Source organism: Lissotriton vulgaris, chromosome 3_1 (genome assembly GCF_964263255.1).
Source record: "Lissotriton vulgaris chromosome 3_1, aLisVul1.2, whole genome shotgun sequence".
NCBI classification, from domain to species: Eukaryota; Metazoa; Chordata; class Amphibia; order Caudata; family Salamandridae; genus Lissotriton; species Lissotriton vulgaris.
The window spans coordinates 1,836,667,365-1,836,694,325 of NC_141689.1; the positions used below are offsets into that span (position 1 = coordinate 1,836,667,365).

Below are 26,961 nucleotides of genomic sequence, written 5' to 3' on the forward strand. Positions count from 1 at the left end.
AAAACAGCTGACGGAGGAGAGGTGTTCAGTGCGCATGTGTAAGATAGCCGTCGGCAGCGCGCGAGACCAAACAAGAGTGCGATCTCCCAGCCAATCCCATGACAATCTAGCATTTCTAATGCAATAGGACTCGTATTTACGGGAGACCTCTTACATTGGAAACGGGAGGGCGGGCATCCAGAAAGGCACAAACTGGCGTGGGAGGGTGAGGGGGTGGCGGAAAGTCACGGACTGCGGGAGGGGGCAGGGGGCAGGGGAACACAGGGCAGAAAATAGTGTTGGAGTAAAGGGGCCAATAGCCAGGGAAGGATACAAATCACAACATGGCCGTCAGGAGGAGGGGCTAACAAGCCAAAAACCAATCAGAAGGCAGCATTTAAGATGTAAGCCAATCCAAAAGATGGGAGGAGAGTGGACGGAGCTTAAACAAAGCCTCCCCGCTATAGTGTATACTGCATGCCTCGCAAAGCAAGCAGCGAATGCGCACTGCAACACTAGGTGAGACCTAAAAAGTGGGCATAGACAGGAATTACCATATCACAAAGGGAGTAAGAGCCTATCTGATGGTCCTCAAAGTGAGCACTAACATTGTTATATGTGGCAGAGAGAGGACGATTTCAGAGTTTTTCACCTTTGCTTGCAGAAAAATCGAAGGTTTAGACTTCCCAAAAGCAAGTATGATGGCTTTCTCTGTATTTAAAGGAGGCACTTCAGACATTCCGAGCCAAAATCGTGACCATAGGCAAGCATGAGTTCCGTCGGGATAGACTGGTTATTTTTTCGCTAGTAATCTGTGCGAGGCCACTGTATGATTTTTTAAGATTGCCACATTTGTACTTCAAAGAAGATTTAAATGTAGCATTTTACACATTTCCAATATCAAAGCACACTAGCAGTTGCACAGTTGATCCCTAGATTTCTATCTTATCCTACTATGTGTTTGGGTACATACATTTGTAGGCTTTAACTATTTCATCCACCATCTCACTTGGCCCTCATCACTTAGTGTTGAGGACATGTACCTCAGATTAGATGTGCCGAGGGTACCTGTGTGAACACAATCTTGTAGTGTCATCTATTTTAAATAGTGTCCTGGAGAATTGCTACCACAATGTGTTTCATGTGTAACCATCTGAGCCAAGGTCGTCTTATAGACTTGTCATTCGGTCAATCGGAATTTTTTTGCTACATTGAGTCTATGAACCAATGCAGCTTCCTTCCCTACCATTGTTGTCTGTTGGGTAGTGTTCTGTGGGTCTTCCTGTCCTTATATGTGTACTTAAATATTTTCTGTGTAATTATTCTAATTCTATCTATTCTATGCTATGTGCACAATAAAGTCACTTGCTGTGTGCCAGCGAAAACAAAAATAAGTAATAAAAATCCATAATCAACATGTTGCCTGATATTCAAATCCACATATCATAAACTAACAGAGCATTAACAAGTCTAGTAAGCAAAACAGGAACAAAAAGGAACGAAACCTGCAGTAGCATGTGTGGAAATAGTAGAGGGGCTGCTCATCATTTGGAGTCAAGGACCCCTGGTCAGGGGCATTCGCTATGGGACAGCGGGAAGATATCAAATGGGCCCCCTTCTCACCTGTTCCAATCCGCTACCTTCTATCTAGCATTCTTTTGTTCTAGTCGAGTACTGAACTTTTTTGCTTCACCCCTGAGAACCTTTCAACTTGAAAACGAGTTTTAAAGTTACTCAACAGTGATCTAGTTGTCTCAACTTTTTTCTGAGGAGCTTTTAAAAAGGTCTCTTTTGTCATGGCCGAAGCCTTCCGACTGCTCTGCGCCACTGGTGCGGAGTTGTATCCATGCAAGTCATGTTGCAGTGGGTTGTGGCCAACTACGTCACCCATTCTAAGAGTCTTGGAATTTGAGGTGCAGTACTGTCCTTGCTTCAAGCTTTGTCCAGATGGTTTGAGCGTTGCCTTTCACCATGAAATTCGAATGGGAAGCCTCATCTGTATTCTTTTTTTTTTTCCCTTTTGAAGGTATCGCGTACCTCCTTCATTTCGCTTCGCTTGGCCATTGTGGCAGCCAATCCATCCTGTAACAGTTATATTTAATCGCTTTTAAACATTTGTGCTTGCTTTCATGTTGGCTCCAGAATGTCTTGTTCCGCTGTGTGTATTCTTGTGAATGTGTTGGGCAGTCATTTCTTATTGAGTTGGAATACAGAGGACGAATGAGGCGTGTGATCTGGTAGTCGTTCATAATATTGCAGATCTTGCAGTATGTGATGAAACAGTCATTGAACATGGGATTTGATGAGATTTCAGATCAGCGATGGAAATCATACTGCTTATTTGACTATAGTTTCCCCATTGTCTATTTTCCACACCGTTGCTCAAGGAAATCGGTCTCTCTGAAAGTTTGTATTGTGTGTGTGCTTGTTCTGCACATTTGTCTGTCTGTTCTAGTCAAGTTTCCCCTTTTTGTAGTGTCACCTCATGAATGTGTAAGTCCTGAATCGGTACTTGTATGTCTATTTAAGAATCCTGTAATAGCTTCTGGTTGTCCCCTTCTGTTGATTCCGCTTGTAAGTCAATGGTGATCTGAGGTAGATCCCTTGGCTGGGTTAGAGAGACTCAGTCGTCAGTCCCTCTCGTCTCATCAGTTTTGTGAGCAGCCAAAAGTTCCCTAATGGGTTTTTTTTCTCCAGATTTATGTTTGTTGAATGGCATAGGTACTCCCATATCTTTTGTTCACCGCAAGTGTGCCTTGGCGTGGATGCACCTCGCGTGCCAAAGGGAGGTCACTTTTATTTAAGTGTTTAAACCTTGGTGCTCTAGATCATTGAGACTCATGCTGGCATGAAAGTTAAGGTCATCTCCCAGGAACAAGAGGCTTTGATTCACAGCTCCAATTCAAACCTCAGTAACAGTTGCTAAGCAACCAAGCTAACAGACCAATTACTGGTAGGCAAAGTATCACAGTGGGAATGTAAAACAGCTCATACAAAATACCAACTGAAAGTACCAACCCGTAACAAACCTGGACTTGTCTGCTATTCTCGAACCTCATTTTTTTTTCTGATCTTAAGTTTTAGACCTGGCTCCATATTCACTTTTGTACGGAGGCAGAGCATCAAGTAAATTTATGTAAATCTGGGTCTCTTCAGGGTGCAGGTTGGATTGAAACCCGGACGTCACGTGATAGAGGTGGGGACCACTGTAGTGACAGTTTATTTGTGAATATATTAAAGGCAGTATCATTGGTCACAGTTTATTTGTGAGTACATTAAGGCAGTATCAATGATCACAATGTAGGGTATTTTCCAAACTACTGGTCGTATTTGGGTGTCTGCTGCAAAGACTATTTTCTGTCATGCATAGTTTAGTAATGCACTTACAAGCCCATAAAGCCTGTAATATTTGGAAAATGTGTAAAAAGGAAAAAAACAACTAAAACACATTCAGCAGCAGCTGTAATTTGAATGGTGTTACTTTGTGGCTCTCTAGGCCCTGTTCCTGGAATCTATTTTGTAAACTGGTTGAAAAATAGAGGGAGGGAGGAATTGATAATGTAGAACACATTGGTTTATAAACTCAACTATGCCTGAAAAGTTACTGATCCCTCCCTAATATGGAGGCTAGCTTACCCCCAAACCCCACCCCCCACTCCCCCCCCACCCCGGCTTGAGAGGTATGGGTGAAGGAGACGCCAGGATCCCATCCTGGATGAAAGACCAATGGTGTGGTGCTGCTTTTATTTCGCCTATTAGGTCAGGTGCAGAGATGATAAGACATGATGTCTCATGGCATTAATGTGACGATGCAGACTCTATTGGTCCAAATGTAGCGCTCTTTGTAGGAGAGTAGGGTCTGCTTCCTATGGTCACCCCTACTTTTTGCTGTGATTCTCTGGTTTTTCGACTTTAGTGTGGATGTGGGCCTGCTAATCAGACCCACAGCCCAGCTGTTCTCTCTCTAAATTGATTCCATGTACTTTAGGTACATACCAGATTAGGTATGAGGTCACCTCTGTGAGCCCCTGTATAGTGTACCATAGGTACCCAGGGCATAGGTGCATCCAAGGCTTACCAGGAGCTGCAGCATGTATTATGCCACCCCTGGCTGGCCCTCCAAAATGACACCACAGGCTGATCACTCAGCTTGGGTAAGGTGGTGTAATCACCCTTACATAGATATAGTATACCTATATCTACCTTTACATATAGAAACATATACACCTATAAGCCACTCCTATGGTAGGCCTCGACAATCCTGGAGGGAGAGTGCTTGGTTTTATGTGAGCGGGTGCCCTAGCATGAGCTGAGCCCCTCTGCAGCTTTTGGAACCATCTCCTTATAGCTGTTCTATGATATAGCTATACCATATACTCTTAAGTGCAATATAATCCTCGCGGTTAATGCTAACTTTGGTTTGGCTGTATCAAAACATGTCGTGTAAGGTGTCAAACACTTTGGAATACTACCCCCTGCCAATTCTAGTGGCGGGGATAGCATTCCACCCTTCTAGAGGGAAAATACATGTATGTTACTGCTTTACCCGGTTAAAGTTAAACAGAGCCTCAGCATCACAAAATGGATGCTTCAGCCACAGACATGAGTCTGACCACCTGGTGCTGGGGGAAACTCCGGCAAGTGCGGCCTGGACAATAGGTTTCCTGTCCAGGGAGGTGCCAGCACCTCCCCAGACAGGGGTTATGTGTATTGGGGCAGGGAGGGCTGCATTCAGTGAATGCATCTAGACATTGGCTGGGGCACACAAGGTGCTCCATGCATAGCCCGGTTCAAACCAGTTGCCGGGGCACTCCAGCCCCAGCTCTGGCGCGAAACTGGACAAAGGGAAAGGGGTGTAACAGCCCCCTTCTCAGGTCCACCCATAGGAGGGACCTAGGCTGGTAATCCAGCCCCTGAGCTTAGTATAAGTATAGGAGCTGTGTCCCCTGGACTTTAGATTATCCTGGAAAGAAACTTTGATACAGAACTCTCGGACCTTCTGTTCTGACTAGAAGACTGAAGACATCTCCCTTGTGGTCAAGGAGTGACCACCCTGTGCAAACAGGCACCACCAGTAACTTGCCGGTCTGCTTTGTCGACGCTCCCGCCGGAATCCAAAGACTCAGCGACACAGGACCTTGCACCAGTCTAATCGACCCTTATTGATGGGGGTTGTAAAGTCAATCTTATAGACAAGCTATCCTAGTGGTGACATGGACCAGCAGTCTTAGTCTAAGACTTCAGAGAGCATGTGAAGTAAGCTGTTTTACCAATTATAATCCCTTGAATACCAAATGAAAGGATACCACACAAGGTATATATCAAATATATATGTAGTTATTCTAAACACAACCCCTCTGCACTCTTTATAAGGTCGAAGGTAAAAGTATATCTCAAGTTACTCAATTAGCATACGATAAATTGCACAAATACAGTTATGCCCTAGGGGCCTCACAAACCATATACTAAAGAAGTGGTATAAGAACCACGTGAGAGTTAGAAAGCAGGCCTAGGGCCTGTAGAATCGCTGGGGCTACAATAAACAACCAAAGGTTAGGAAGTAGGAGGCCCATGGGAGACGCGTGTAGTCTCTCAACACAGTCGCGAGGTACCATTGACATATAATGGGAAACAAAGAAGTTACAAAGTTACTCTTTAAGGACACTTCCGGGTGGACTACGGTAAAACCCCTTTAGACTAGGACACTTCGAGAGTCAAGACCCACGGGAGCACCGGAGTCCTCGTGTTACCTCACCCAGGGAAGCCGGGTGCATAGGTGCCTTTTGGTGTCTGGTTTCGTCGTTGTTTTCTATGGAGAGCTGCAAAGAAGTGCTGCAGGCGACCAGAGGAAAAGTGTCTGGGTGGATCGGTGATGTGAAGAACCTGAAAGCAGAGGGGACAAAGTCTGGGTCACTAGCCAGTGACCAGGAAGGAACCAGGCGATGTGGCGTGCTTGAAGGTGAAGAAGGTGAGCTTGTCTCTTCAGCCACAAGGTCCAGGAGGCATTGACGATGTTCAGCAGCTGGATACGAGCTGTCCCACTATGCATCTTGTTGACTGCGGTGTCGGTATCTGGATTGGACCCAACAAGTCTTGGCAACTGCAACCCACGCAGGATGTCGAGATTGGCTCTGTTGCAGACCAGCAAGGTCTGTGGTGCTTCTCCTTTGAAGAAAAGCTGGAGCAAGCCTGGAGCAACTAGGAAAGCAGTTTAGTTCAAAAAGGAAGTCTTCAGGGGGCTCACTAGCCAACGGGCAAGGAACCGGGAAGACGCTTCGAGCTGAAATGCAAGAGCAGGCCCCATGCTGCACTCGTGGAGTGTGGAGGGCTGAGCTTCGGTGCAAATGGCGTCAAGTCTGGGGCTTCTCATACCCCAATGCACAACTACTAGGGTACCTCGGTAGTCGAGCTGTTAGCAAAATGCAGGATGTCCAGAGTGTCCGGTCTCACGTCTCTCGTGTCCGCCACAGGTCTCAGCTTTGCTGTGGATGTGGGTCAGAGTTAGAGAAGTCTGAGAATCCAGTTCCTGTGTCGCGGAGTCTTCGGGTTCCGGCGGGAGCGTTGACAAAGCAGACTGGCAAGTTACTGGTGGTGCCTGTTTGCACAGGGTGGTCACTCCTTGACCACAAGGGAGATGTCTGAAGTCTTCTAGTCAGAATAGAACATCGAAAGTCCAAGAGTTCTGTATCAAAGTTTCTTTCCAGGATAATCTAAAGTCCTGGGGACACAGCTCCTATACTTATACTAAGCTCAGGGGCTGGATTACCTGCCTAGGTCCCTCCTATGGGTGGACCTGAAAAGGGGGTGGTTACACTCCTTTCCCTTTGTCCAGTTTTGTGCCAGAGCTGGGGCTGGAGTGCCCCAGCAACTGGTTTGAACCAGCCTATGCATGTAGCACCTTCTAAGCCCCAGGCAATGTCTAGATGCATTCACTGAATGCAGCCCTCCCTGCCGCAATACACATAAACCCTGTCTGGGAAGGTGCTGGCACCTCCCTGGGTAGGAAACCTATTGTCAAGGCCGCCCTTGTCGGAGTTTCCCCCAGCACCAGGTGGTCAGACTCGTGTCTGTGGCAGCAGCATCCATTTTGTGATGCTGAGGCTCGATTTAACTTCAACCGGGTAAAGCAGTAACATACACGTCTTTTCCCTCTAGAAGGGTGGAATGCTACCCCCGCCGCCAGAATTGGCAGGGGGGTAGTATTTCAAAGTGTTTGACACCTTACACGACATGTTTTGATAAAGCCAAACCAAAGTTAGCATCAACCGCTAGGATTATAATGCACAAAGAGTATATGGTATGGCTATATCATCGAACAGCTATAAGGATATGGTTCCGAAAGCTGCAGAGGGGCTCGGCTCATGCTAGGGCACTCTCTCACATAAAACCAAGCACTCTGCCTCCAGGATTGTCGAGGCCTACCATAGGAGTTGCTTATAGGTGTATTTGTGTCTATATGTAAAGGTAGATATAGTTATACTATATCTAAGTACGGGGTGATTACACCACCTTACCCATGCTGAGTGGTCAGCCTGTGGTGTCAGTTTGGAGGGCCAGCCAGGGGTGGCATAATACATGCTGCAGCCCCTGGTAGGCCTTGGATGCACCTATGCCCTGGGTACCTATGGTACACTATACAGGGGCTTTCAGAGGGGACCAAATACCCAATCTGGTATATACCTAAATTAATGGTATCAATTTAGAGAGAGAACAGCTGGGCTGTGGGTCTGATTAGCAGGCCCACAGCCACACTAAATTCGAAAAACCAGAGAATCACAGCAAAAAGTGGTGGTGACCATAGGAAGCAGACCCTACTCTCCCACACCCTTTTCTGTTTAGTTATTGACTCGTAGGAAAAAACATCTTCATTTAATTTTTTGTCAAGTAAAATACCTGAAACGGGGTAAGCCTCACGCATCTGCAGTTTGATTTGAAAGGGGATTCTGCCCACAAAGTTTTGGTTAAACTGTGCCATATTGTGCAGCTTAATTCCACATGTTCTCAAGCATGCAACTCCAAAGTTAGTAATAGTTCCTTCGTCCACAGGAGTCCCCACGCCAGACGTACTCTGTTTATCAATACAGTCGAACAGTCATGTTGGCTACCCAAGTTCATCTACATTAGTCATTGTGGCACTCTCCACATCATTGTCATTATTAGCATTGTCATGTATAAAATTTTCAGTGACCCATAATAACTCCTAGCGGCTAACAGCAGATCCTGGTCAATCTGTAGTCCTGCACAGGCACATCGCAACCCTAACCTTGCTCCACAGGAGGATTGAGACACAACACAGCACCAATTCCAGACACAATGACTTCCCTCTTTATAATGAAAGTTTAAGACCATCTTTGCAGCACATCCCAATGTCTTTTAAAGTACAGTGTTTCCATTCTGTATAGCAAAGTTCCCATACAGTGCATTACAAAGAGTGCATGATTGGTAGGGATCTTGGGGCTTTCTTGGGTGTCTGGAAAGTTTAAATCAATATTTCTACTTAATTTGTACAAGAGATAATTTAGCTGCTTAAAATGTTTATATTACCTAATCATTTTTAAAGTCTATTATCAAACCAGGTTGACATTGTCTTCAATCCGCTACAATACACATCTCGGCCAATATTTGTGTTCCCCAGACAACTCCGCCTGCCAGTGAAGGATTTCATTGAAATGTGCTTCTGAATTTACAAAAAGAGCCCTGTTTTTGTTTGTCATTCTCTGCAGGACGATTCATCCCAGGAGAATAATTTGCAGGTGGGGGTGACAGGTAAACTGCGGCAGCACTTTAACTCATTGCCCAAACAGAACAACACAACGGCGGGTGTTTCCGTCATAATGGTAAGCAATGCCATAATATGGTCACTTAGCAAATCAGAAACAAATAGGTCTCTTTTTGCTTATCTGAAGTCTGTTTTTACCTTTTGTATTTTTATGCTTTTCAGATGGTTTTTTAATTAAATAAAAAAATTAAGTTTTAAGAAGCCTGTTTACAGATGTTCCACAATATTGATTAACTTTAAAAGTGAACTCTTTGTTTGGCTAGGTTTGTCGCAGTTCTACCGTAGGGTTACACTTCGCTGTGAACCTACTTTAGCTGAATCTCTTGGAAAATCTGATAGAAAGTAGTCCTGGTCATGCACATTTAGTCATCAGCAATAACCACTTTTCTCACTGAAAAGGTCAGCCTGCCTTGAAACCGGTTGACACACATTTCTGAAAAGCATGCGATGAAAAAGTTAATAGGAGGGATGATGAACTGGTGTGGGAGATGTGGCAGAGCTGCCTGTGCTGATGAGCAAAGAGTTCATGTCCTGCCCTGTCCACCTGAGAATGTACAGTCTATCCCTTCACGTCCTCGCGGTACAGACAGAAAGTTCACTTATGGCTGTCACGTTGTGTGACCTCACGGTATATCTGCTGAGCCTTTAAAAAAAGAGGTAACATTTGTTGCAGTCCGCCATCTTGCTCTAGTGCACGCATCCCCTTTTTAAGAGCCAAGCCGGGGCTGACCCATGCTCAAAAAGCAAAATGTCACCTTGTTTCTAGAACACCATACCAAAGGAATGGCTGCATAGGTGAGACATGGCAGTCTTGTGCTCTCGTCAGTAATATTGCATAGTGGTGCCAAGTCACATTTTAAATTTTTACTTAAACTCTGGTAATCTGTCTATAACTACAGAATGTTATTTTCAGTTCATATCTATAGAAGTAACCGTCTGGGCCTAGCCATGGATATTACACATGTACATGCTGCTTTCCAGTTGGATTGGCAGTTAGGAGGATTTAGCTAGTGAATCACTGTGCTGCCACCTCTGTGAGAGAGTAGGTCATGACATCCGCTCCCCTCTCTCCTATCCTAGGAAAACCAAAACATAATTAGTCCGAGTAAATGTGTAATTTCTCTCCTGAGACTATTATCTAGGTTTTTTGACAGTATAATTTGGTACACGCGTCTCAGCCACCAGCATGCATAGACTATCAACTAAGTGATAACGCAGGTATGAGAGTGAGTGGGTCAGCTCATATCTTTCAGAACCCTAAATCAGCCAATGTGGCAACTGATTGGCTGTAGGTTTGGGGCTTTAAATTTAAAGTAAAGACTAGAAGTGGTCAAACATGCCCTCTGTCAAAAACAGGGCGCAACGCAAGTCAACATGCAAGACCCCACTCACTGTGCTAGCCCTGTATTTTTCTCACTTTAAAATTGACATAACCCTGAACTGCTCATTGGTAGCCTCTCAAGCTCAGTGACAGGCACACATTTGAAGAACAAATGTCAGGACAAGATTTGACAATCTGTTGGCTCAAAAGTGTTCTTTGAGGTAATTCCCAATGAGATGTCGACAGTGGTGGGCGCTTTACTCGTGACTGCTGTAATGAGTGATTGTCTCTGTTACAGCTCCAGCCAGAACAAGACTCTAACTGTCTTGCCTTTCTTTATAGTGTGGCGCATACTTGTAGGCTGTTTAAAGGTACTATTAGACATTTTATCAAAGAAGTCACCTCCACTTCAAGATCTTTCTCAGCTCTCTTAATTAGGGTATTTGTCCTTTTCTCGTGCCCATATTTTGCAGGGCTGATTAGCACCTTGTCCTGGGAATCACTGTTTTTGAATTTTTCTTTCTTGATGGATAATGCATTTGAAGCAACTGAAAACTGACAATTTTCAAATGATTTTAGAATGGGTATGTGCAAATTCAAATTTGTCTGTTTACATGACCAATGCCGTCCAATGATATATTTTTTAACAACCCATTTTTGGGATATCCAAGCCTGCTTTTTATTGTGGAGACCTCTGTGCACCATAGCTCCCACCCCAACTCCTTCATTCCGGAAGAGGTCACTTGTTACTGGCTAGACCGTGCACCCTGTCCCTTTTAGACTTGCTGAGATGCACGAAGAACTGAATTGATAGCGTCTAAACCTTTTATTTTGCAGTTTCCGAACTTTTAATATTTTTTGTAGATTGTCCTTGTTTGACCCATTTCCCAATTGTTAAAATGGTAAGAAAAATAAGACTTAAAAAACATAGAAACAAACAATTAAAGGATTTAAACACAGGTCTCATTATTGTCCTTGCAATTGTGTTTAGTTAAATTTACCTTTGCTAAACTTTACATTTTGTCAGTTGCTTTTCTTTGATTTCGTCAGGTTACAGTCCGTCAAGAACTAATGCTGTTCCGGGGCACGATGTGTTAGTGATGTGTGTTACTCCTGCTTGGGGTATTACTTCACCAGCATCCTGTGCATGTTGAAGGGGACCAGGGGGTGATGAGTGGGCTGGGCTATGAGTCGATGTCACCTCATATTATGATGGGTTAGGGTTCTGCAGCAGTGACTGAAGCTGATGCCTTTGTTTACCTCTCGTTTGACAGTTTGATTTTGTCTTGTAAAGCGAGGCCTTTGCTCCTTTACACCCCGAGGCCCTGGAGATCAGCCCGAAGCAGAGGCATGGTACATACAGACTCTGTGTTAATCGACAGCCCCTCGCACTCTTCCGCAGGCTGCATGTCTGTCTATTAAAGCTGCTTCTCATCTCCCATATGACCTGGCTCTTGACTTCTCTGTTGGATTTTCTCTTTGCTACTAAAGGGTGCTTTGGGAATCTTTCTTTAAAATCTCTTCTGTCGCCCAGATTGTGTGGCTCTGTATATACTCCGCTTGCAAAAACAACATGCATTCTTTTCTCCGGTGGTATGAGCCTTTTTCACCGATAAACGAGTTCGCTTAGTTTAGGCATGTGGAGAATAACCCCGCACTCTGTGGGGCGGTGAAAGGTGTGCTGAGGCATGACCGCAAGCCCCTGGAACAAATGCCCTCTCCGGCTGGTCCCAGGTTCTTTGCAGCCTTTCAACTGCCAGTAGCTTTCAAAATCTGTCCTCGCAACAAGACTTGAGTGGCAGCAACGTGTGCATAGCTAGCGTTCTGCAGGCACAGTGCTGTGGACGGTGAGTGGCGAACAGGTCACCCGTAAACGGGTGGTGATCTTGATGACTAACCTAGTTTTCTGCAGAAACCGCTGTTCCTATGAAGAGCTTTGGTGACTCGGGGAAAGATAAAGGAATGTGAACAAGTTGCAAGGTGGCCCTTAAAGTGCTAGAGAGAGACAGACCAACAAAATTGATAACGTTCTAAAAAACCTTTACTATCTACAATGCGGCACATAGCATAGTAGTGGTGGCACTTTTCTTTTTTAAAAGATTATGGTCAACCAAAACATTTTAACAGATGCGCTGCATCGGATCACGAAAAGTGTTTGATTATATTAAGCACAAGGATGTTTCATGCATACGGCAGAATTTATTTGGGGGGGAGGGGGGTGCATTTGTTCTATAAGTAGCTAGAATGTTGTGTAGCAGCGCCACCTGGTGGAAGATTACTAGAATGCCTCGCGAATCTAGATTTTTGTTTATCTGTGTGCCTGCGGAAATATCGATATGCTCAAAATGAACATGTTCGTATGTTTTTTTTTTCTGAAACTGTGTTTTTACATGTGTAATTGATAAATATTGGATTTGTTAGTTCTGCTTAAAGTAAGTGTAGTTTCTGTTCCTCGCTTTCTTCCTGCCTTCCTACCTCTCTCCCTTCCACCGCCTGCATTGCTTTCCTCTGAGTAGGTCCAAGGTGAGGGTATGTACTAACTGCATCTAAAATGCTGTTTTGTTTTCTGGCTGCATAAATAAATAATGCTATCCGTTTATCGGGTAAATGAAGAGAAAAGGAGAAATTGAACCCCTCTTGTTTTTCAGTCCTATGGCTGAGGTGAGGCAGGAGCTGAGGCAAACAGCGTTTCAGACGCATTTACAGAATCTGTAAATGCAGGCCCGGCTCCAGGAATTTTCATTTGGGTGGGCCAAGGGTGCATTTGGGTGGGCCACTGCGGGCTCGATTTGTCGCATATATGTCTGGGCAGGCCTGCTTCAGAGCCCGCCTTTATCACTTCTTAGTCTTACAAGGCCCAGTAAGACGCACTCTTTTCCAAATCTCTTTCTAAATATGATCACCCTCAAAAAGTGTTTTTTCCATGTAATGTTCCTTTGATGGGAAGAGGAGTTTTCTGAGGTGAGAGTATCAGGCAAGTGACACTTCTCGTGCTCCCTCTCTGCGAGCCTTCACGGAGAATCCCTCTTCATTACTACCTCAACCTGACCCCGGACTCTGCCACGCACTCCCTTACAGGTTTGATTATCCACTACTCCTCTCCAGTGCACCTTATCTCACAGCTAACCTTGGGCCCCAGCCCCATATCAGGCACCATTGGGCTCCACTTTAATTTTTCCGGGTAAAAAAACTAGTAAAATCACTTTTAAACTTAAAATAATGAATGTAGCAGTAAATATAATTAGTACGCACTTTTAAGTATGTTCCACAGTAGCCCTTATGTCCCGACTGCTAAATAAATAAACAACAACAGAAAGGCCATGACAGGGCTGGCTTTAGTGCTGATGCAAAAGTCTTTTTTTGTGCCACATCAATTACCTCTTTCTCCGTAAATACCTTTACAACCACCTTCCAACAGTGCCCCTCATCTCTCCGTAGCCCCCCCATTGACCTCCTTCTCAAACTCCCTCACTGCCACCCTCCAACAGTGCCCCTCATCTCTCCGTAGCCCCTCCCCCTCATGACCTCCTCTGAAGACTCCTTCACTACCACCCTCGTCCAGTGCCCCTCATCTCTCCGTAGCCCCTCCCCCTCATGACCTCCTCCTCAGACTCCTACATTGCCACCCTCCTCCAGCGCCACTCATCTCTCCGTAGCCCCTCCCTCAAATGCATTTCATTTGTTGTATAGCGCTACTCATATCAGTGTAGGGTGTCACAGTACTTTACACTACTCACACATTATACAGAGACAATCAATCATGCAGGTATGTAAATCAGTCTGCAGGGAATGTCACATAAGCCAATGAGGATTACAAAGTGTATGAATCACGCCATCCATACTGGTGGGCAGTATATTTTAAGAGGGTTTGGTCTGGGAAAGCACAACTGTAGGATTTAAAGAGTATTCCATGAGGGTCAGCTTTACTGATAAAAATGTATATCTGCCCAAAAATACTCATTTTTGCAACATTAGAATAATGAAAGACTGAGGAAGTTCTAACTGTATCACAAACCAAAAAAAAACAAAGTTCTAACTCTACCGTTCATGTTTATATGCAGCTCTTTGGTGACAGTTCATTGGTCATTGTTTTATGTTAGGGTTGTAACTTCTGAACTGCAAGTAACACAAGGATCTCTGTGAAAAAGGCATTAACCCACTGAGCTTCCACATAAAATACAGTGCATCTGCATTTAAAAACGACTAACAGACAAATGATTGCTCTCCAGCAGGATCATTAATCACCAGGGCTATCTAGGCATTTTCTATTGTCTTATTGTTGTCCTGCGTCAAGCATGATAATGATAAAAACTGTTCAAATTAAGCACACACTGACTTTATTAACTGTACAATGATAATAATAAAGTTACTGGGGTTTCCTCCCGGAAAGGACTGATTTGCAATTTTATAAATTTTATATATTTTTGTGTTTTTATAAAGTTTTATAAATGTATTTTGTATACTTTTATGGTTGTAATAACCCGAATAAAGTTTTACTGACTGACTGAACTGTACAATGAATTAAAATAATTAAAGTAAAAAACATAAAAGCAAACAGCTAAAAAATAAGCACGGTAAAAAATATGAAGGCATCTAATAAAGTGTAGTTACTGTGCCACGAAGTATGTGTCCTGCTGGGCCTGTGCAGATTTAAAAAAGAAAAAAAATAGTAACACATTCTCTTACCTACTCCATAAAACAAACTTTGTGTCACACCCTGATCTGATAAGCAGCTGCAGGGGTCAGGAAAGGTGAATAGGAATAAATAAACTTTTCTCCTGCACCGCATAGAAAATGAAATATCTTCACAGCAGAACAGTAGGCAAAGGTGACCGTTGCCACCTTTCGCCAGTGGAGATGAAGGCAAAGGTGACCGTTGTCGCCTTTCGCCAGTGGAGATGAAGGGGTGAAAAAATAAACAAAGCCTTGTTAACATAAATGGTCTTTTAAAGACCTGTAAAGTACTCGGATGCAGCTGCGATAATCTCAAGAACTGTCTGTCTGTGTGTGTGCGCGCGCCAGTGAAGCTGTCTCAGCCCGGGCGCACACACACACAGACAGCCCTTTGAGCCAAATGCCGTTGCGCCAAGCCCTCACTGTGAGGGCCAAGGCTCCTGTTTGGGTGGGCCAGGCTCATGTTTGGGTGGGCCTGGCCCACCCTCTAGAACCGGGCCTGTGTAAATGCGTCTGAAACGCTGCGGTTCAAAATGCTCATTATGGGTCGCTGCTCTTTCTATTGTTGTTGTGTCGCTGACAGGGGGTTTCTCGAAGTGCAACACGTCACTGTGGCTGACATGGTAAATTTAAGGAAGTTGTCGGTTGGACAGTATGTCTAATGGCGGGACACTGTTTATTCTCAACCAGATCTTACCCCTTCTGGAATAATTGGCACTCTTTCTAATCTTAGTACTATGCACCTTCTCTCCGCAGCTTCCATCGGTAGGCACTGGGGATTTAATGTATATCTCTTTAAATACACATTATTTCTATAGCGCCCTGTGCGGGTCCCAGTGACTGCCTCTCCGCACTCCTGCCACAACAAGGGCATCGTTATTTTTAACCAAACAAACCAGAATGACTGAATTGCCAGGCCGCTGTTGTCGGACGGTTTGCTGCCTTACAACGACGGCCTTTACGTTGTGTGACCGGCTTGCATGCCTTCTCTATCAGAGTAACGTTCATGGCTTGAATTCCATGTGTACGTGTATTGTCCTTGGTGAGCTGTGCGTTGCAGTGTCGTGTTTTTGTGAAGTGTTGGCTGCTGTGGCAATGGGCTGGGTCTCTAGGCTAGCACCTGCCCCACACCTCAGCTGTGTTTCAGTGTTGAAAGTTCATAGGCCCCTCTCCCTCTGTTCTGATATTGCATGGGGCTTTGTTACTAATCTTCATTTTTTTTCCTCCCTGGTCTGTCACGCCAGCCATACATGTCAGACCGATTCTTGCTTTCCTTTTGACTCTTATTGCAGTTTCTCCATTGTTTTACTCTGATTTTGTCAGTTTACAGCACATTATCCCACACACATTATTTGTTCTTTTCTTCATTCATTCGGCCGGATCCTTTATCGCATGGCCCCTTTAAAGCCCTTCTTTAAATGTTCATCGTTTTCCTGGCTTAGTTAGTTTCACAGTAAGGAAAATATCCTTTAGAGACTCTTTATTATATCGGTATTACAGGGGTGTTTTCTTTAACCTTGCTGGTGGCTTCCATTTCAGGGCATCTTTTGAAAAACACAAGTGGTTAAAGTATTGATTATGTAAGCCGTGTATGAATTGGTCCCAAAAGTAGGGTTATTGGCGGCTTTCCTTAAGTATGCAGTGTATTCGTATGGTAGGAATGTGCAGAAGTTTAATAAAATAGTGACCCACTTAAATGCGACACCTGCCCTATTTGGTGCCGCATTTATGCTGTTTGTTAGTGAGGAAGATCGCTTTGACCTCCTAAAAGGGACCGCACACACCTGGCCATCTTCTGTCATGAGACTCTGTGCGACTAGGACATGGTCATGTACCCAAAGTATCCGACAAATGCTTTGAATTTAGAGGGCTCTGAACTGAGACCGTAAAGATGTGCCATGAATAAACGGATATGTCGAAGCTTTCCAGCCACTTGAAAGGCCCGATTCCTGCCCTCTTCCCTTCGACATATGTGGACACGCTTAGTTTGTCGTTCTAACTCTACACCTGGCATATTTGAGGGCACGTGCTTGTTATTGGGGTAAGGGGCCTGTCTGAATCTTTTTCAGGACATGTAAAAGTAGATATTGTCATCAGGTTTTCTTCGGCCTCTAGTCTTTTTCCATATGCTGTTACTGATTGAGAGCTTACCCACACCTGTACACAAGGCAACAGGGTAACGAAAGTCACAAAGCCGATCAAATGTTGGACTATGCCGCCAAAGTTGTCCTTGTTCCCGCTGCTCCATGTACTTTTGTTTTGAATTCATCGTTCTTCCACTTTTCACATTTTAAGTTGCTCTGGCTAGCATTTCATTTTAATTTCCATCTTGGGTCCATGGATGGTCCGCGCTTGCCCCACCTTCAGGCTCTCCCATGTGTATGTCTCTTCCACGCATGCCATGCAGCATGCTGCCTGCACCCATGTTTGGACTCTTCTACCCCGCTGGGTACACGGGTGGAAGCTGTTGCACACAATCAGATCTCCCTTGCACAAGAGTTTCAGCTGGAGATGGTGCAGTCCTGTGATATGCTTCCCACATCCTTGATGTTTGGATTGGAATAAGATGAACACCCCCTTTTAATAAACAGAAACCCAACAGATGCAGTTTCTTTACAAGTCCGAGTTGATAGAACAAGAGGTTTTTCTCCTTTTCTCTTCATAGTGCATGCAGGACAGTCTCGCATACACTCACTGCCCTTCTAATGAGATGGTCCTCCATCAGTCCATGCAACTGACCTTGTCTTTCAATGGTTTCTTTTCAGAACACAGCTCTAGATAAAGAGAAGCAGATGCTCTGCACTAAACGATGGAAGGATGCGGGCAAAATCAAGATGGAGCGGGCACGCGCGACCCTTGTCGCGGCCGATGAGCGTCACAAGCCTGGGCCGGTGGCCGCCGCTCCTGATCCCACTCAGCCCCCGCTGCCACTTGCCTCAGCATGCCACGAGGGGGTGGATGAACTCCACCGACTGTTGAATGATGCCCAGACCAAGACTGACTGAAGCACACTGCTGCAAGGAGACCCTCTCCCATCACCCGCCCTCCTCCTCATCCCTGTTGTGTGTAGTTTTGTTGGGTGATTACTCTTGCTTGGGCAGCACCCGGAAGTGGGACGGTACATTCACAGACGTGGAGGTGGCCAGGGGGTGGTGTTTGGAATATGTTTCCAGCTTCTTTAGAAGTTGACATTCTAGGTTTTGGTATTTTCTGAGTTAGGAATTTGTCATAAGATAGGGAACAAAATAGGTCTCCTTAACTTTTAACTGTAGGTATTTTTCTTTGTGTTGAAGAGCGTGAGATCTGTTTGCCCTTTTCTCATTTCTGATAACTTTTTTTGCCTGACATGCAGCGTCAGTGCCATTACCCTGTCTCTGGGCTCCCCTGTCATCCACAGTTTACACTGGATGCTGTCAACGAGGTCCTGCCAGAAAGGAATGTTTTTAGAAAAACTGTAGGCTTTTTGGGGAACAAATTCTTCACATTGGATTACTCGTGAATTTTAGAGCTCTGGGAACACTGCTGTCCAGGCCGTTTGACAATAGTCCATGAATGCAGATACGTTTGGTCGGGTTTTAATTTATATATAAATGTATAAATATGGGTATTTATTTGTACAAAGGTTGAAGTGTCTTCTTTCCTGCTGTTATGTCTTGTTCCTCCCCTCACAACTAAAATTCCTTTTTCTGTGCAAGCATCATGACCATTGAACTCTTGTTTCATAGAAGCTTGCTGCATGGCTTACTCTGCAAGGGGTTGGGTCTCTGCAGATGGAGCAAGCAGATGTGAACCGCAAAACTTGGGAAGTCTTTTGCTTGCCGATGCTTTCTTCCTTTGTTCTGCACTGAAGCTGGATTTGACAACTGAGAAGAAAGAATGCAGGGGTCATGAACATTTCTTGTCCTATTGTTTGAAGTACGGCACAGCTGCCCAAGCAGAGTATAGGTACCAGTTTGATCAAAAAGCGTATTATACGGATCAAATATCAAATCATCTGATCCGTGCCGCCCCTTAAAGAAATCAAGTGCCTGGCAATCAGAGGCAACAATTGTCCTTGAATCTCAGTCGAGGCCTTGAGTTGAGGATCCTGTGTTGAATGGTTTGGGTTTGGTTTATCTTATTCTTTGAAAGCACACTGTCCGTGTTTTGTTCACTTTCATTGTTAATTTATGTTTTCTCTGAGTAGTGTAAAAGACATGCAATAAAAAATAAATCATTTCATTAAAACTGCAGCAACGTAATCTTTTCGTCAAGCACAGACCCCTGGCAGAGTGCATTGCGTGAAGCCAAGTAAGTGTTTCCAAGTTTGGGTATTTGGGTTAGGCTAATAATGCACTGTCGTCCCCTGCAGCACAGACTGTGCTGCAAGGGAAGAATATTCATTTGTTGTTTTTTTTGTTTTTTTTTTCCTTTGGTTGGTGCACGCGTTCCAGTTCTGAGGCTGTGACTTTGGACTTTTTGCAGCTCTCGTTGTATCATTTATTGGTTTTGGGGTGGATCATTAGCCTTGTGAGCATGTCATAATTGCTAAGGTTCATTACCAATACAACTGTATCACACCAAGCGCAGGAGTAGAGTTCAAAGACCAGGATAACGTTTTGATCCTTGAAATTGGAAGTTGTGTGAGGTAAGGTAAGTTAAAACTTTGCTGCTTGGTTATTTTCAATGTCAAATGCAGCCCTGTGGTAGCATGCGATAAATAGGCTTCTGGAATGGGGCTGTTCGGCACTGTCCCCTATAGGAGATGTACAACATACATCAGCAGTAGAGACCCTTATTGCCTCCCGACTGCTTCATTCCATTCACCATCTGCTTATTAACTTATCCTGGTCAGCAATGCTTTGACTTCCAGCCATGTTTCCACAGGGCCATCATTTTTGCATGATCAGCTATTGTACATTTATAGAAAAGCTCTACATTTTCATTGACGCACATCCGATCGTGGAGCCAGCATTTGTGCTGATAAGCTACAGCTCACATATAGTGCAAAAAAAACCTTCTGAAGCGAGAACCACAGCTACTCTTACAGACTTAATGGTTCCAGCTTTTATGACTGTCAAATATTTGTAATCTGACTCCGACTGAGCAAAAATTGTACCTAATGCATGGAACTTTTCAGGGTGATCTGTCAAGCAGGGGCCGAGGAAAACAAGGGGAGGGGGAGGGTAAAAAAAGTGTTTCCCAGAGGGGGGGGATAAAAAAAGTGTTTCCCATGTTAATTCCCATAGGGAATTCGAACACGATTACTACCCTAACCTTTGGACAGAATTACACTAACTTTATGCAGAACGGTAGCTTTTGGTCCAGAAAGCACACCTTTGTTATGTGGAGCAAATTCGCTAAGTAGTTTTCGAGGTATTAAAGGGTATCCAAATTTGTATTTCTAGGCTCGCGAAGCCTTTGCAAATGACTATCTCGTGCAGAGATCTGATCAGCTGCCAACACTTCAACCAGTGTTGGCAGCCATTTTGGCACTCTGCTTCAGCTGAGCCCCCCCCAAAAATGAACAAAATTAAGACAAAGGAGCTAGATAGGAATACTTGGACCCCCGCCAGGGCAAAAAGAGCATAAAAAACAAAATTACAGCACCATCACGAATATTAGTGAGTTTGCGGCAAAAAAATAAAGAAAAACAAGCGCTGTATGCCATGCTCGTTTTCACTTTAGCCTTTGGGTGGGCCAAGTCCCGGGGCCGACCGCTACCGCCAAGCAAGAGCAAACATATCTCTGCTCCCTGCAAGCAGGAGCTGTCAAACTGCTCTCGCTCGCGGGAATGGAGTTTTCATCTGTTTCTCTGCCAGCTGTCATGCGGGCAGGAAAACAGCTGTAAGATTGCATATTTAGCAGCTCCCTGCATGCAGGAGCAATGCCAGCTCCTGCAGGAGACTGGGAGCCGGCAGGGAGTGCGGGCATTGAGGTTCTCCCCATTGTTCTCAACGTAGTACACTGGGTGCCCTGGGTGGCGCCAGGTAGACGTCCCCGGGGCCGAAAGAGACCTGGGGAGGGGGCCATGTGGCCCCTTTACCACATTGAATTTTGGCTGCGCCTCCGGGGGATAGGATCTCTGGTGCCAAAATCGTCCTCCCCTCTCCCTATTGGATAGAAGGGAAAACAAAGAGCAGAAGAACAAGCAGAAAAGGCAAAACAAAGGGCAGAAAACGAGCAGTGGAGGCAAAACAGGGCAGAAAAATAATAAAATAAGGCAAAACGGAGGGCAGAAACAGGCAAAATAGAGGGCAAAAAAACGAGCAGAAAAGGCAAAACAGAGCATGAAACGAGCAGAGGTGGTAAAAACTGAGGGCAGCAGGTAGACCGGCAGCAGAGGGCAAGCTGGACATAGGAACTGTCGCATGGAGACCTGGCATGACGACCTTCTTACTTTTTTACAGAAATTAAACCTCAAAGGTAAACTCTTAGGTATATAAACATAGCAGATGCCCAAGTTTGAGCTCCACTTCTGTTAAGGGCAAATGATCTGACCTCCTGGGCTTGACAGAGACAATACATGTGTGTTTTCTAGGCAATTCCACATTGAAAGGCAATCTGAAATGCTTCTTGGAGGTGAATGCATTGTTGTTCAATTGGAGTGCAATGTGTAGTGACTGTGACGAGTGCATTACTTTTGACCTTACCTGGTGACACCAGCGTCCATGGTTCTCCCTTTAAATGACTGAGTATACAAATGTGCAAATTTGATCACATGAAGCTCTGCCTGTTGGGCCCCACTCCCTCCACCAAAGTAGTATGCAATGGTCCTTCTGCCAGGATGATGGACAGCTACTAAAAGGCCCCACAGTGCTTTTCCTGCTGATTTTGGAGGTGCATTCTTGATGCTGAGGAATATGAGGACATCTCCATCAAACAAAGAAGCGCTTACTTTACATCATTACGAGTAAGGACCCTTGTTTGGTGGGGATTTACCTCGTTGTACTCTCGTCGTCTTCTCTATAAAAAGATTCATGGTCTCACACATTTCTGGATAAAGACACACAAGCACTCTAGTAGACCCCAGTTATTAACCTCTCTCCCTTTCATGAAGATGCAAAATGCGAAAGCTTTGCATCAAGGTACGTACGTCCACAGATATGGGCAATGCTGTAAGAATGAATTGATCAGGGACATCTATGTTATGCTTTTCCTCCACTGGTAAGGAAATTGAGGCAAGAGCCTATCAGGCTCCTCATTATCACACCACTACTGTGGAAGACTTCACAAGCAGCATGTATAGGCCTTGGTGGAAGACATCTTCTGCTACTTGATACATATACAAAAGGCAGGCCTAGCGTATTCCTCAGTACGGGTGTATCAAGTCGCTGCTGTAGAATAGACAATAGAAATTAATATTCAAAATACCTTTGTGAAGGCTTTCATGGAAGTTCTTGAAAGAGTGATCCTCCAAGAACTTCACCAATACATGTATGGGCCCTCAATATTATTTGTAATCTGTTCATGGGCCCGACTTTTATGCCATTACACTCTTGTCCACTGCAGTTTTTCTTGAGAAAAGTGGTGTTCATTTTAATAACTTTGATATGTAGAATCAATGAACTGCAAACTCTAATGGTGGAGTCTTTCTTTCCAGTACACCAGCAGCAGGTTGTCCTCAAGAGTAGCCTTCACTTTCCGCCTAAGATGGTCTCCCATTTCCATATCCATCATACACATTTTTCCCCCATCCCCAGTTAATTAGAGAAAGGTCTTTACACACTTTAGATGTTTAGAGCACTCTTGCATTATATTGGTTGTACTAAATCGTTTCAAAAGACAAAGCAACTCTTTGTTGTTTTTGGCAAGCCTCACTTAGGGATGCCCATTTCTGAGGCTTGCCGTCCTAGATGGAAAGTCAAATATATTCAAGTCTGCTATGCCAAAGCCAACAGTTGACCACATACTCTGCACAGAGTATGATCCACTTGCAATAGAGATCCACAATGGGTTTACAGGGCAAAATCCTGCTAGTAGACCTCTATAAAGCTGCAATGTGGTCTACTATCCTACTCTATCCTACCCTACTATCATCCTATGGTAATGGCCGAACTCCAGACTTATAGCAGTAGCCCAATTTTGCTGACAGGCTAAACATACTGCTGGCAGCTATTTAGGATCGTTTTGTGAGACACCGCGGTTAGACAGTAGGTGGTTAATAGGCGTCATTGGCTTCGCAGATTAGTTCTTCAACCCAAAATGGTTGTAAATTAATGTCCTGCCTCCTAGGTATGTGACACAGAGCCAGTGAACAGAGAGTATTCCAACATATGGTATCTATTCTGTTCCCTAGGCTCGACCACCATCTTCACATGTTGATTACAAGTCCTTTCAAGCTCTCTATTCGGAAATGTTACACTGTCTTGTTAGGTCCTGAGGAGGACTTAAATAAATTGGCCAAAATGTGTCAACTTTTCACTGGAGAAGTCCCCAAAATAGACTTAGTGAAGTAGTGTGGCTCACTGGTTAGAGGCGGCAGACCCGAGAGCAGAGGACGGCCCGGGACCAGGGTTCGATTCCCGGCGCGGCAGGTTTCTGGACCAGGGTCAGCGGACTCGATAATTCTCTCGCCTCGGTGCCCACTCTGATCAGCGATCACACTCGGCAACTCTGGGCATTAGCTTGCCTCATCTTCACTAACGGCCCCACCAGACCGCCGGGGCTGCCTGGTCTCACCCTGGAGATACCCATTAAGGGACCATCTCTCAGGGAAGCCAGGAAGGGTTTCGCAGCGGTCGAAGCGCCTTGGGACCCTACGGGTAAGTAGTGCGCTATATAAATGCCTATACATATACATACATCCATACATACATATACTTCCATAATATATGGTTGATACTTGATGTGTAGAAATACATTTGTCATAGTTGTATTGTTTTGGATGTGCTCAGGTTTTAAATACTGTACTTTTCTTGCTATCTCGACTATATTTGTGTTCTTCAAAAGTTATGGGAGCTCTTGGCTTATGGAATTACTATATCAAAAGCTCAAAGATTCACACAGATTGCCACAATTACAATATTAAGTAATTGTATTATTGTTGACTAAGTTCCCCCGGTTGAATCTATCCCTTTGGAGAACCCTTTTCTTTGTCTATACTGTCCACACATTTACCAAACACTATTGTGTGGACATTCATGCCCAACAAGACAAACAAGTAGTACAAACTGTCCTTAACACTTTGTTTCAAACCTCTTCCACTACAGCTTGCAAGCCTCCATTTATGTAAAAGGGGATTGTTTTTCAGTCTATTCAAAGCACGTGCACCACAATAGCACATGCTGTAAACATAAAATGTTACTTACCTGTACCAAACTATTTGTAGCTTGTAGTGCTGTGGATTCACAGACGTTTTCCCAACTCCCCAGATGTGATCTCACAGTATGTTTTGAACAGTACTTACCTTTCAAATTCATATTCTCAGTACATCAATACACATAGATGGTCCTGCTTTGCTTCACAACACCTACTTTCATCTGTGCACACCACCTTGAAGCCGCAACCTCTTTTTTTGATAAATGTTTAATGTCTTACATGCCTGTAAAAATCCAATAAAAATATTTTACAAATAAAAAAACTTTCAACACTCGAGTCCATCACTAGATAGTAGGAGTGTGGAAATCATTTGAATCTACAGAAAGCAAGCTGCAACCTGATTATTACATATAAACAGCGTAAACCTTAGAGGATCAGACTCGACCTAAAAATCCGCAGAAATTCGCAGAACTTCTTAACCTCCTTTTGCCGTTCAAATACATTTGCGTAAATGGCTTTAAGGAGCATGGTATTAAGTCTTGTTGTTTACACACTCTGATGTCTCGGGTAAATCTTTGGAAATTTAAATGGAGAAACTCCTTCCAGATCTCCTAAATCTTGCTTCACATTGAAGGCTTATGAAGATTAACCTTTATCTCACAAACCCACCAACATGTCTCCTGCAGTAGATTATTGGATTCCTATGATTTGCTACTGTATCAAGATGTAATAGCAGAAAAAGAAAATGTGTGTTTTTCTATTTCTTAGAGTATGCCTGCACGTCCCCTTACATGCTTAGCAAATGTTTCTTGCACTATAGTGGAGTGAGAAAGAGGGCAGCCCTACCATATCTGCCTCTGGAAACATACCTGATTTGATAAAAACGAATGCATTTTTACAGTACCTTAAAACGACTACTTTCATTAATGTAAATAATAAGCCAAGCCTTTGATTGGCCTTTCCCAGTGAATTTTATGTTGATTGCTAGAAATCCTTTTCTACATTGAGTGACTACCCCAACTGCACATTAAATCTCTCTGCACTACTCGGTGCTGTAATATTCAGTAGATTATCAGATATATGCCTGTATCTCATAAATCCTGCCTGATCTCCTACTATAGTTTAAGGCAACTCTTCCCCTAACCCTCCAGCTAGTGCTCTTAAATATACTTTAGGATCAATTTTAAGGAAGCCTATTGGCCTATATGTTGAGAAGACAAAGGGGTCTTTATTTGGCATGGGAAGGATTAAAATTGTCTTTTTCCAAGGACCCGACCTTCTCATATAATGCATCACGTAACTCAGTAGTGAGATCCACCAGATTTTGTCTAAATATTGTAAAGAAAGCTGGGATAACCCCATTGGATCCCAAAACCTCATTTGGCTTTTGCAGTGTGGAGAAGTGTGGCTCAATGGTTAGAGTGGCAGACCCTGATGCAGAGGTCTACCCCGGGACAAGGGTTCAATTCCCTGCCTCGGCGGGTCTTGGGCTCAAAATTCCACGGACCTGATAATTCTCGCCTCGGTGCCTATTCCAATCATGGAGTCCCACTCTGCAACTCTGGGCAATAGCTTGCTTAATCTCCACAACGGCCCCCACAACGCTAAGGATGCCTGGCCTCCACCTTGGGGGTGCCCAGGAGTGGACGCCTCACATGGAAAGCCAGGATGGGTTCCACAGCGGTATTCGTACAAGCGCCTTGAGACCCTTGCGGGTGAGTAGTGCGCTATACAAGTATCAATTTACAATTTACAATGTGATCGCCAGAATATTTTGTTCTTGCAGATCTGTTTATAGAGGGCCTCCCAGGCCTATACATATATCTTGGAGAAGGAAACCACTTCCAGATACTCTAGAAATACACTTCACACTCCAGGTTTAACATATAAAATTACTCTTAGAACTTTCAAAGGCACCAGCCAGCCTATTTTCCTATAAATTATGCTTGCTCCTCTCCCCATAACCTCATGCATAACTTTTTTTGTTTTACCTTTGCTTTAGGCTTATAAGTAGGATGTCAATATGGCTTAATTCATATATCATAGAATGTTTGCTTTATCTTCAGGAGAGAATACTCAACTTTGCTAGATGAAGGGCTGCTATATAAACATGCAAAATAAATCAAAAAATCTATACTTTTTGTTCTTTGATGAACTTGAAGATTATCACCATTTTATTTCGGGAATTGAGTTCTCTAAGACTGAGTTTAAGAAACGTAAATATTCTGCAGCAATTGTGTAATGCTCGATATTTATTCTTGAAACTGTCAAGTGCTGTCAGGTGTCTACCTGTAATGTGGGTGTAATATTTTTCTACACTCTAAGCCCAACCCTAACTGTCATCCAATGCCAATAAAACAATAACATTGGATTCCTGAATGAATCAGGAGCCCCTAGCAAATTGTTATACTTCTTCAGGTCACAAATTCTCTCTTGGTCAGAAACTATAAAAGCAGGTTTACCAAGCAAATGAAAAAAACTTATTTGAGACTTATCAATAAATAGGAGTGTTTCTATTGATAAAGATATTGCTGATTCTTTCTATTGTTTGCTTGAACACATAAAGGATTGCTCTACAACAAAAACACTAGATATCACAGATTTGTGTTTTTGATATGTTATCCAAACTAGGCCCAGACTAGGTTTACCTCATCTTATATTTGTCAGAGTCAATGTTTTAATCTCTCACCGTGCTCGCATCATGCAGTTCAAGGCTCAAATGAAACTCTTTGTGTTGTCTTGTGCTGTTCTTGCTGAACTCTAGGAATCCTTCTATCAAGTTGTAACTGTTGAAGGATTTCCAGCCTACTCTCTGTAGGTCCATTCATTTTGTGAGGGTGTCATTGTTTTGGTGTAACTAAATTTGTAGTATTGCATCCAATGACATTCAGTCAAGAAGGAGCTAGTTGTTATTTTATTTAGTTTGATATTGTTGCATATTACTGTACTTTGATCGGTCGAGCCATAA

General features: G+C 43.9%; 1 protein-coding gene across 6 annotated transcripts in view; it reads left to right on the forward strand.

The window, feature by feature from the left end:
* DCLK2 (doublecortin like kinase 2) overlaps positions 1 to 18,980 on the forward strand; it is a 498,513-nt gene extending 479,533 nt beyond the window's left edge. For 4 of the 6 annotated variants that reach the window (XM_086962280.1, XM_086962281.1, XM_086962282.1 and 1 more), the window contains 2 exons: positions 8,703 to 8,816; positions 17,519 to 18,980. In XM_086962280.1, coding sequence (XP_086818406.1) covers positions 8,703 to 8,816; positions 17,519 to 17,758 — 354 coding nt within the window. In that variant the 3' untranslated portion in view covers positions 17,759 to 18,980. Of the gene's footprint in view, positions 1 to 8,702; positions 8,817 to 11,353; positions 11,433 to 17,518 lie in introns of all 6 variants that reach the window. The other 2 variants (XR_015309377.1, XR_015309378.1) reach the window with 1 other exon arrangement.
* The last annotated feature ends 7,981 nt before the right edge of the window (positions 18,981 to 26,961 follow it).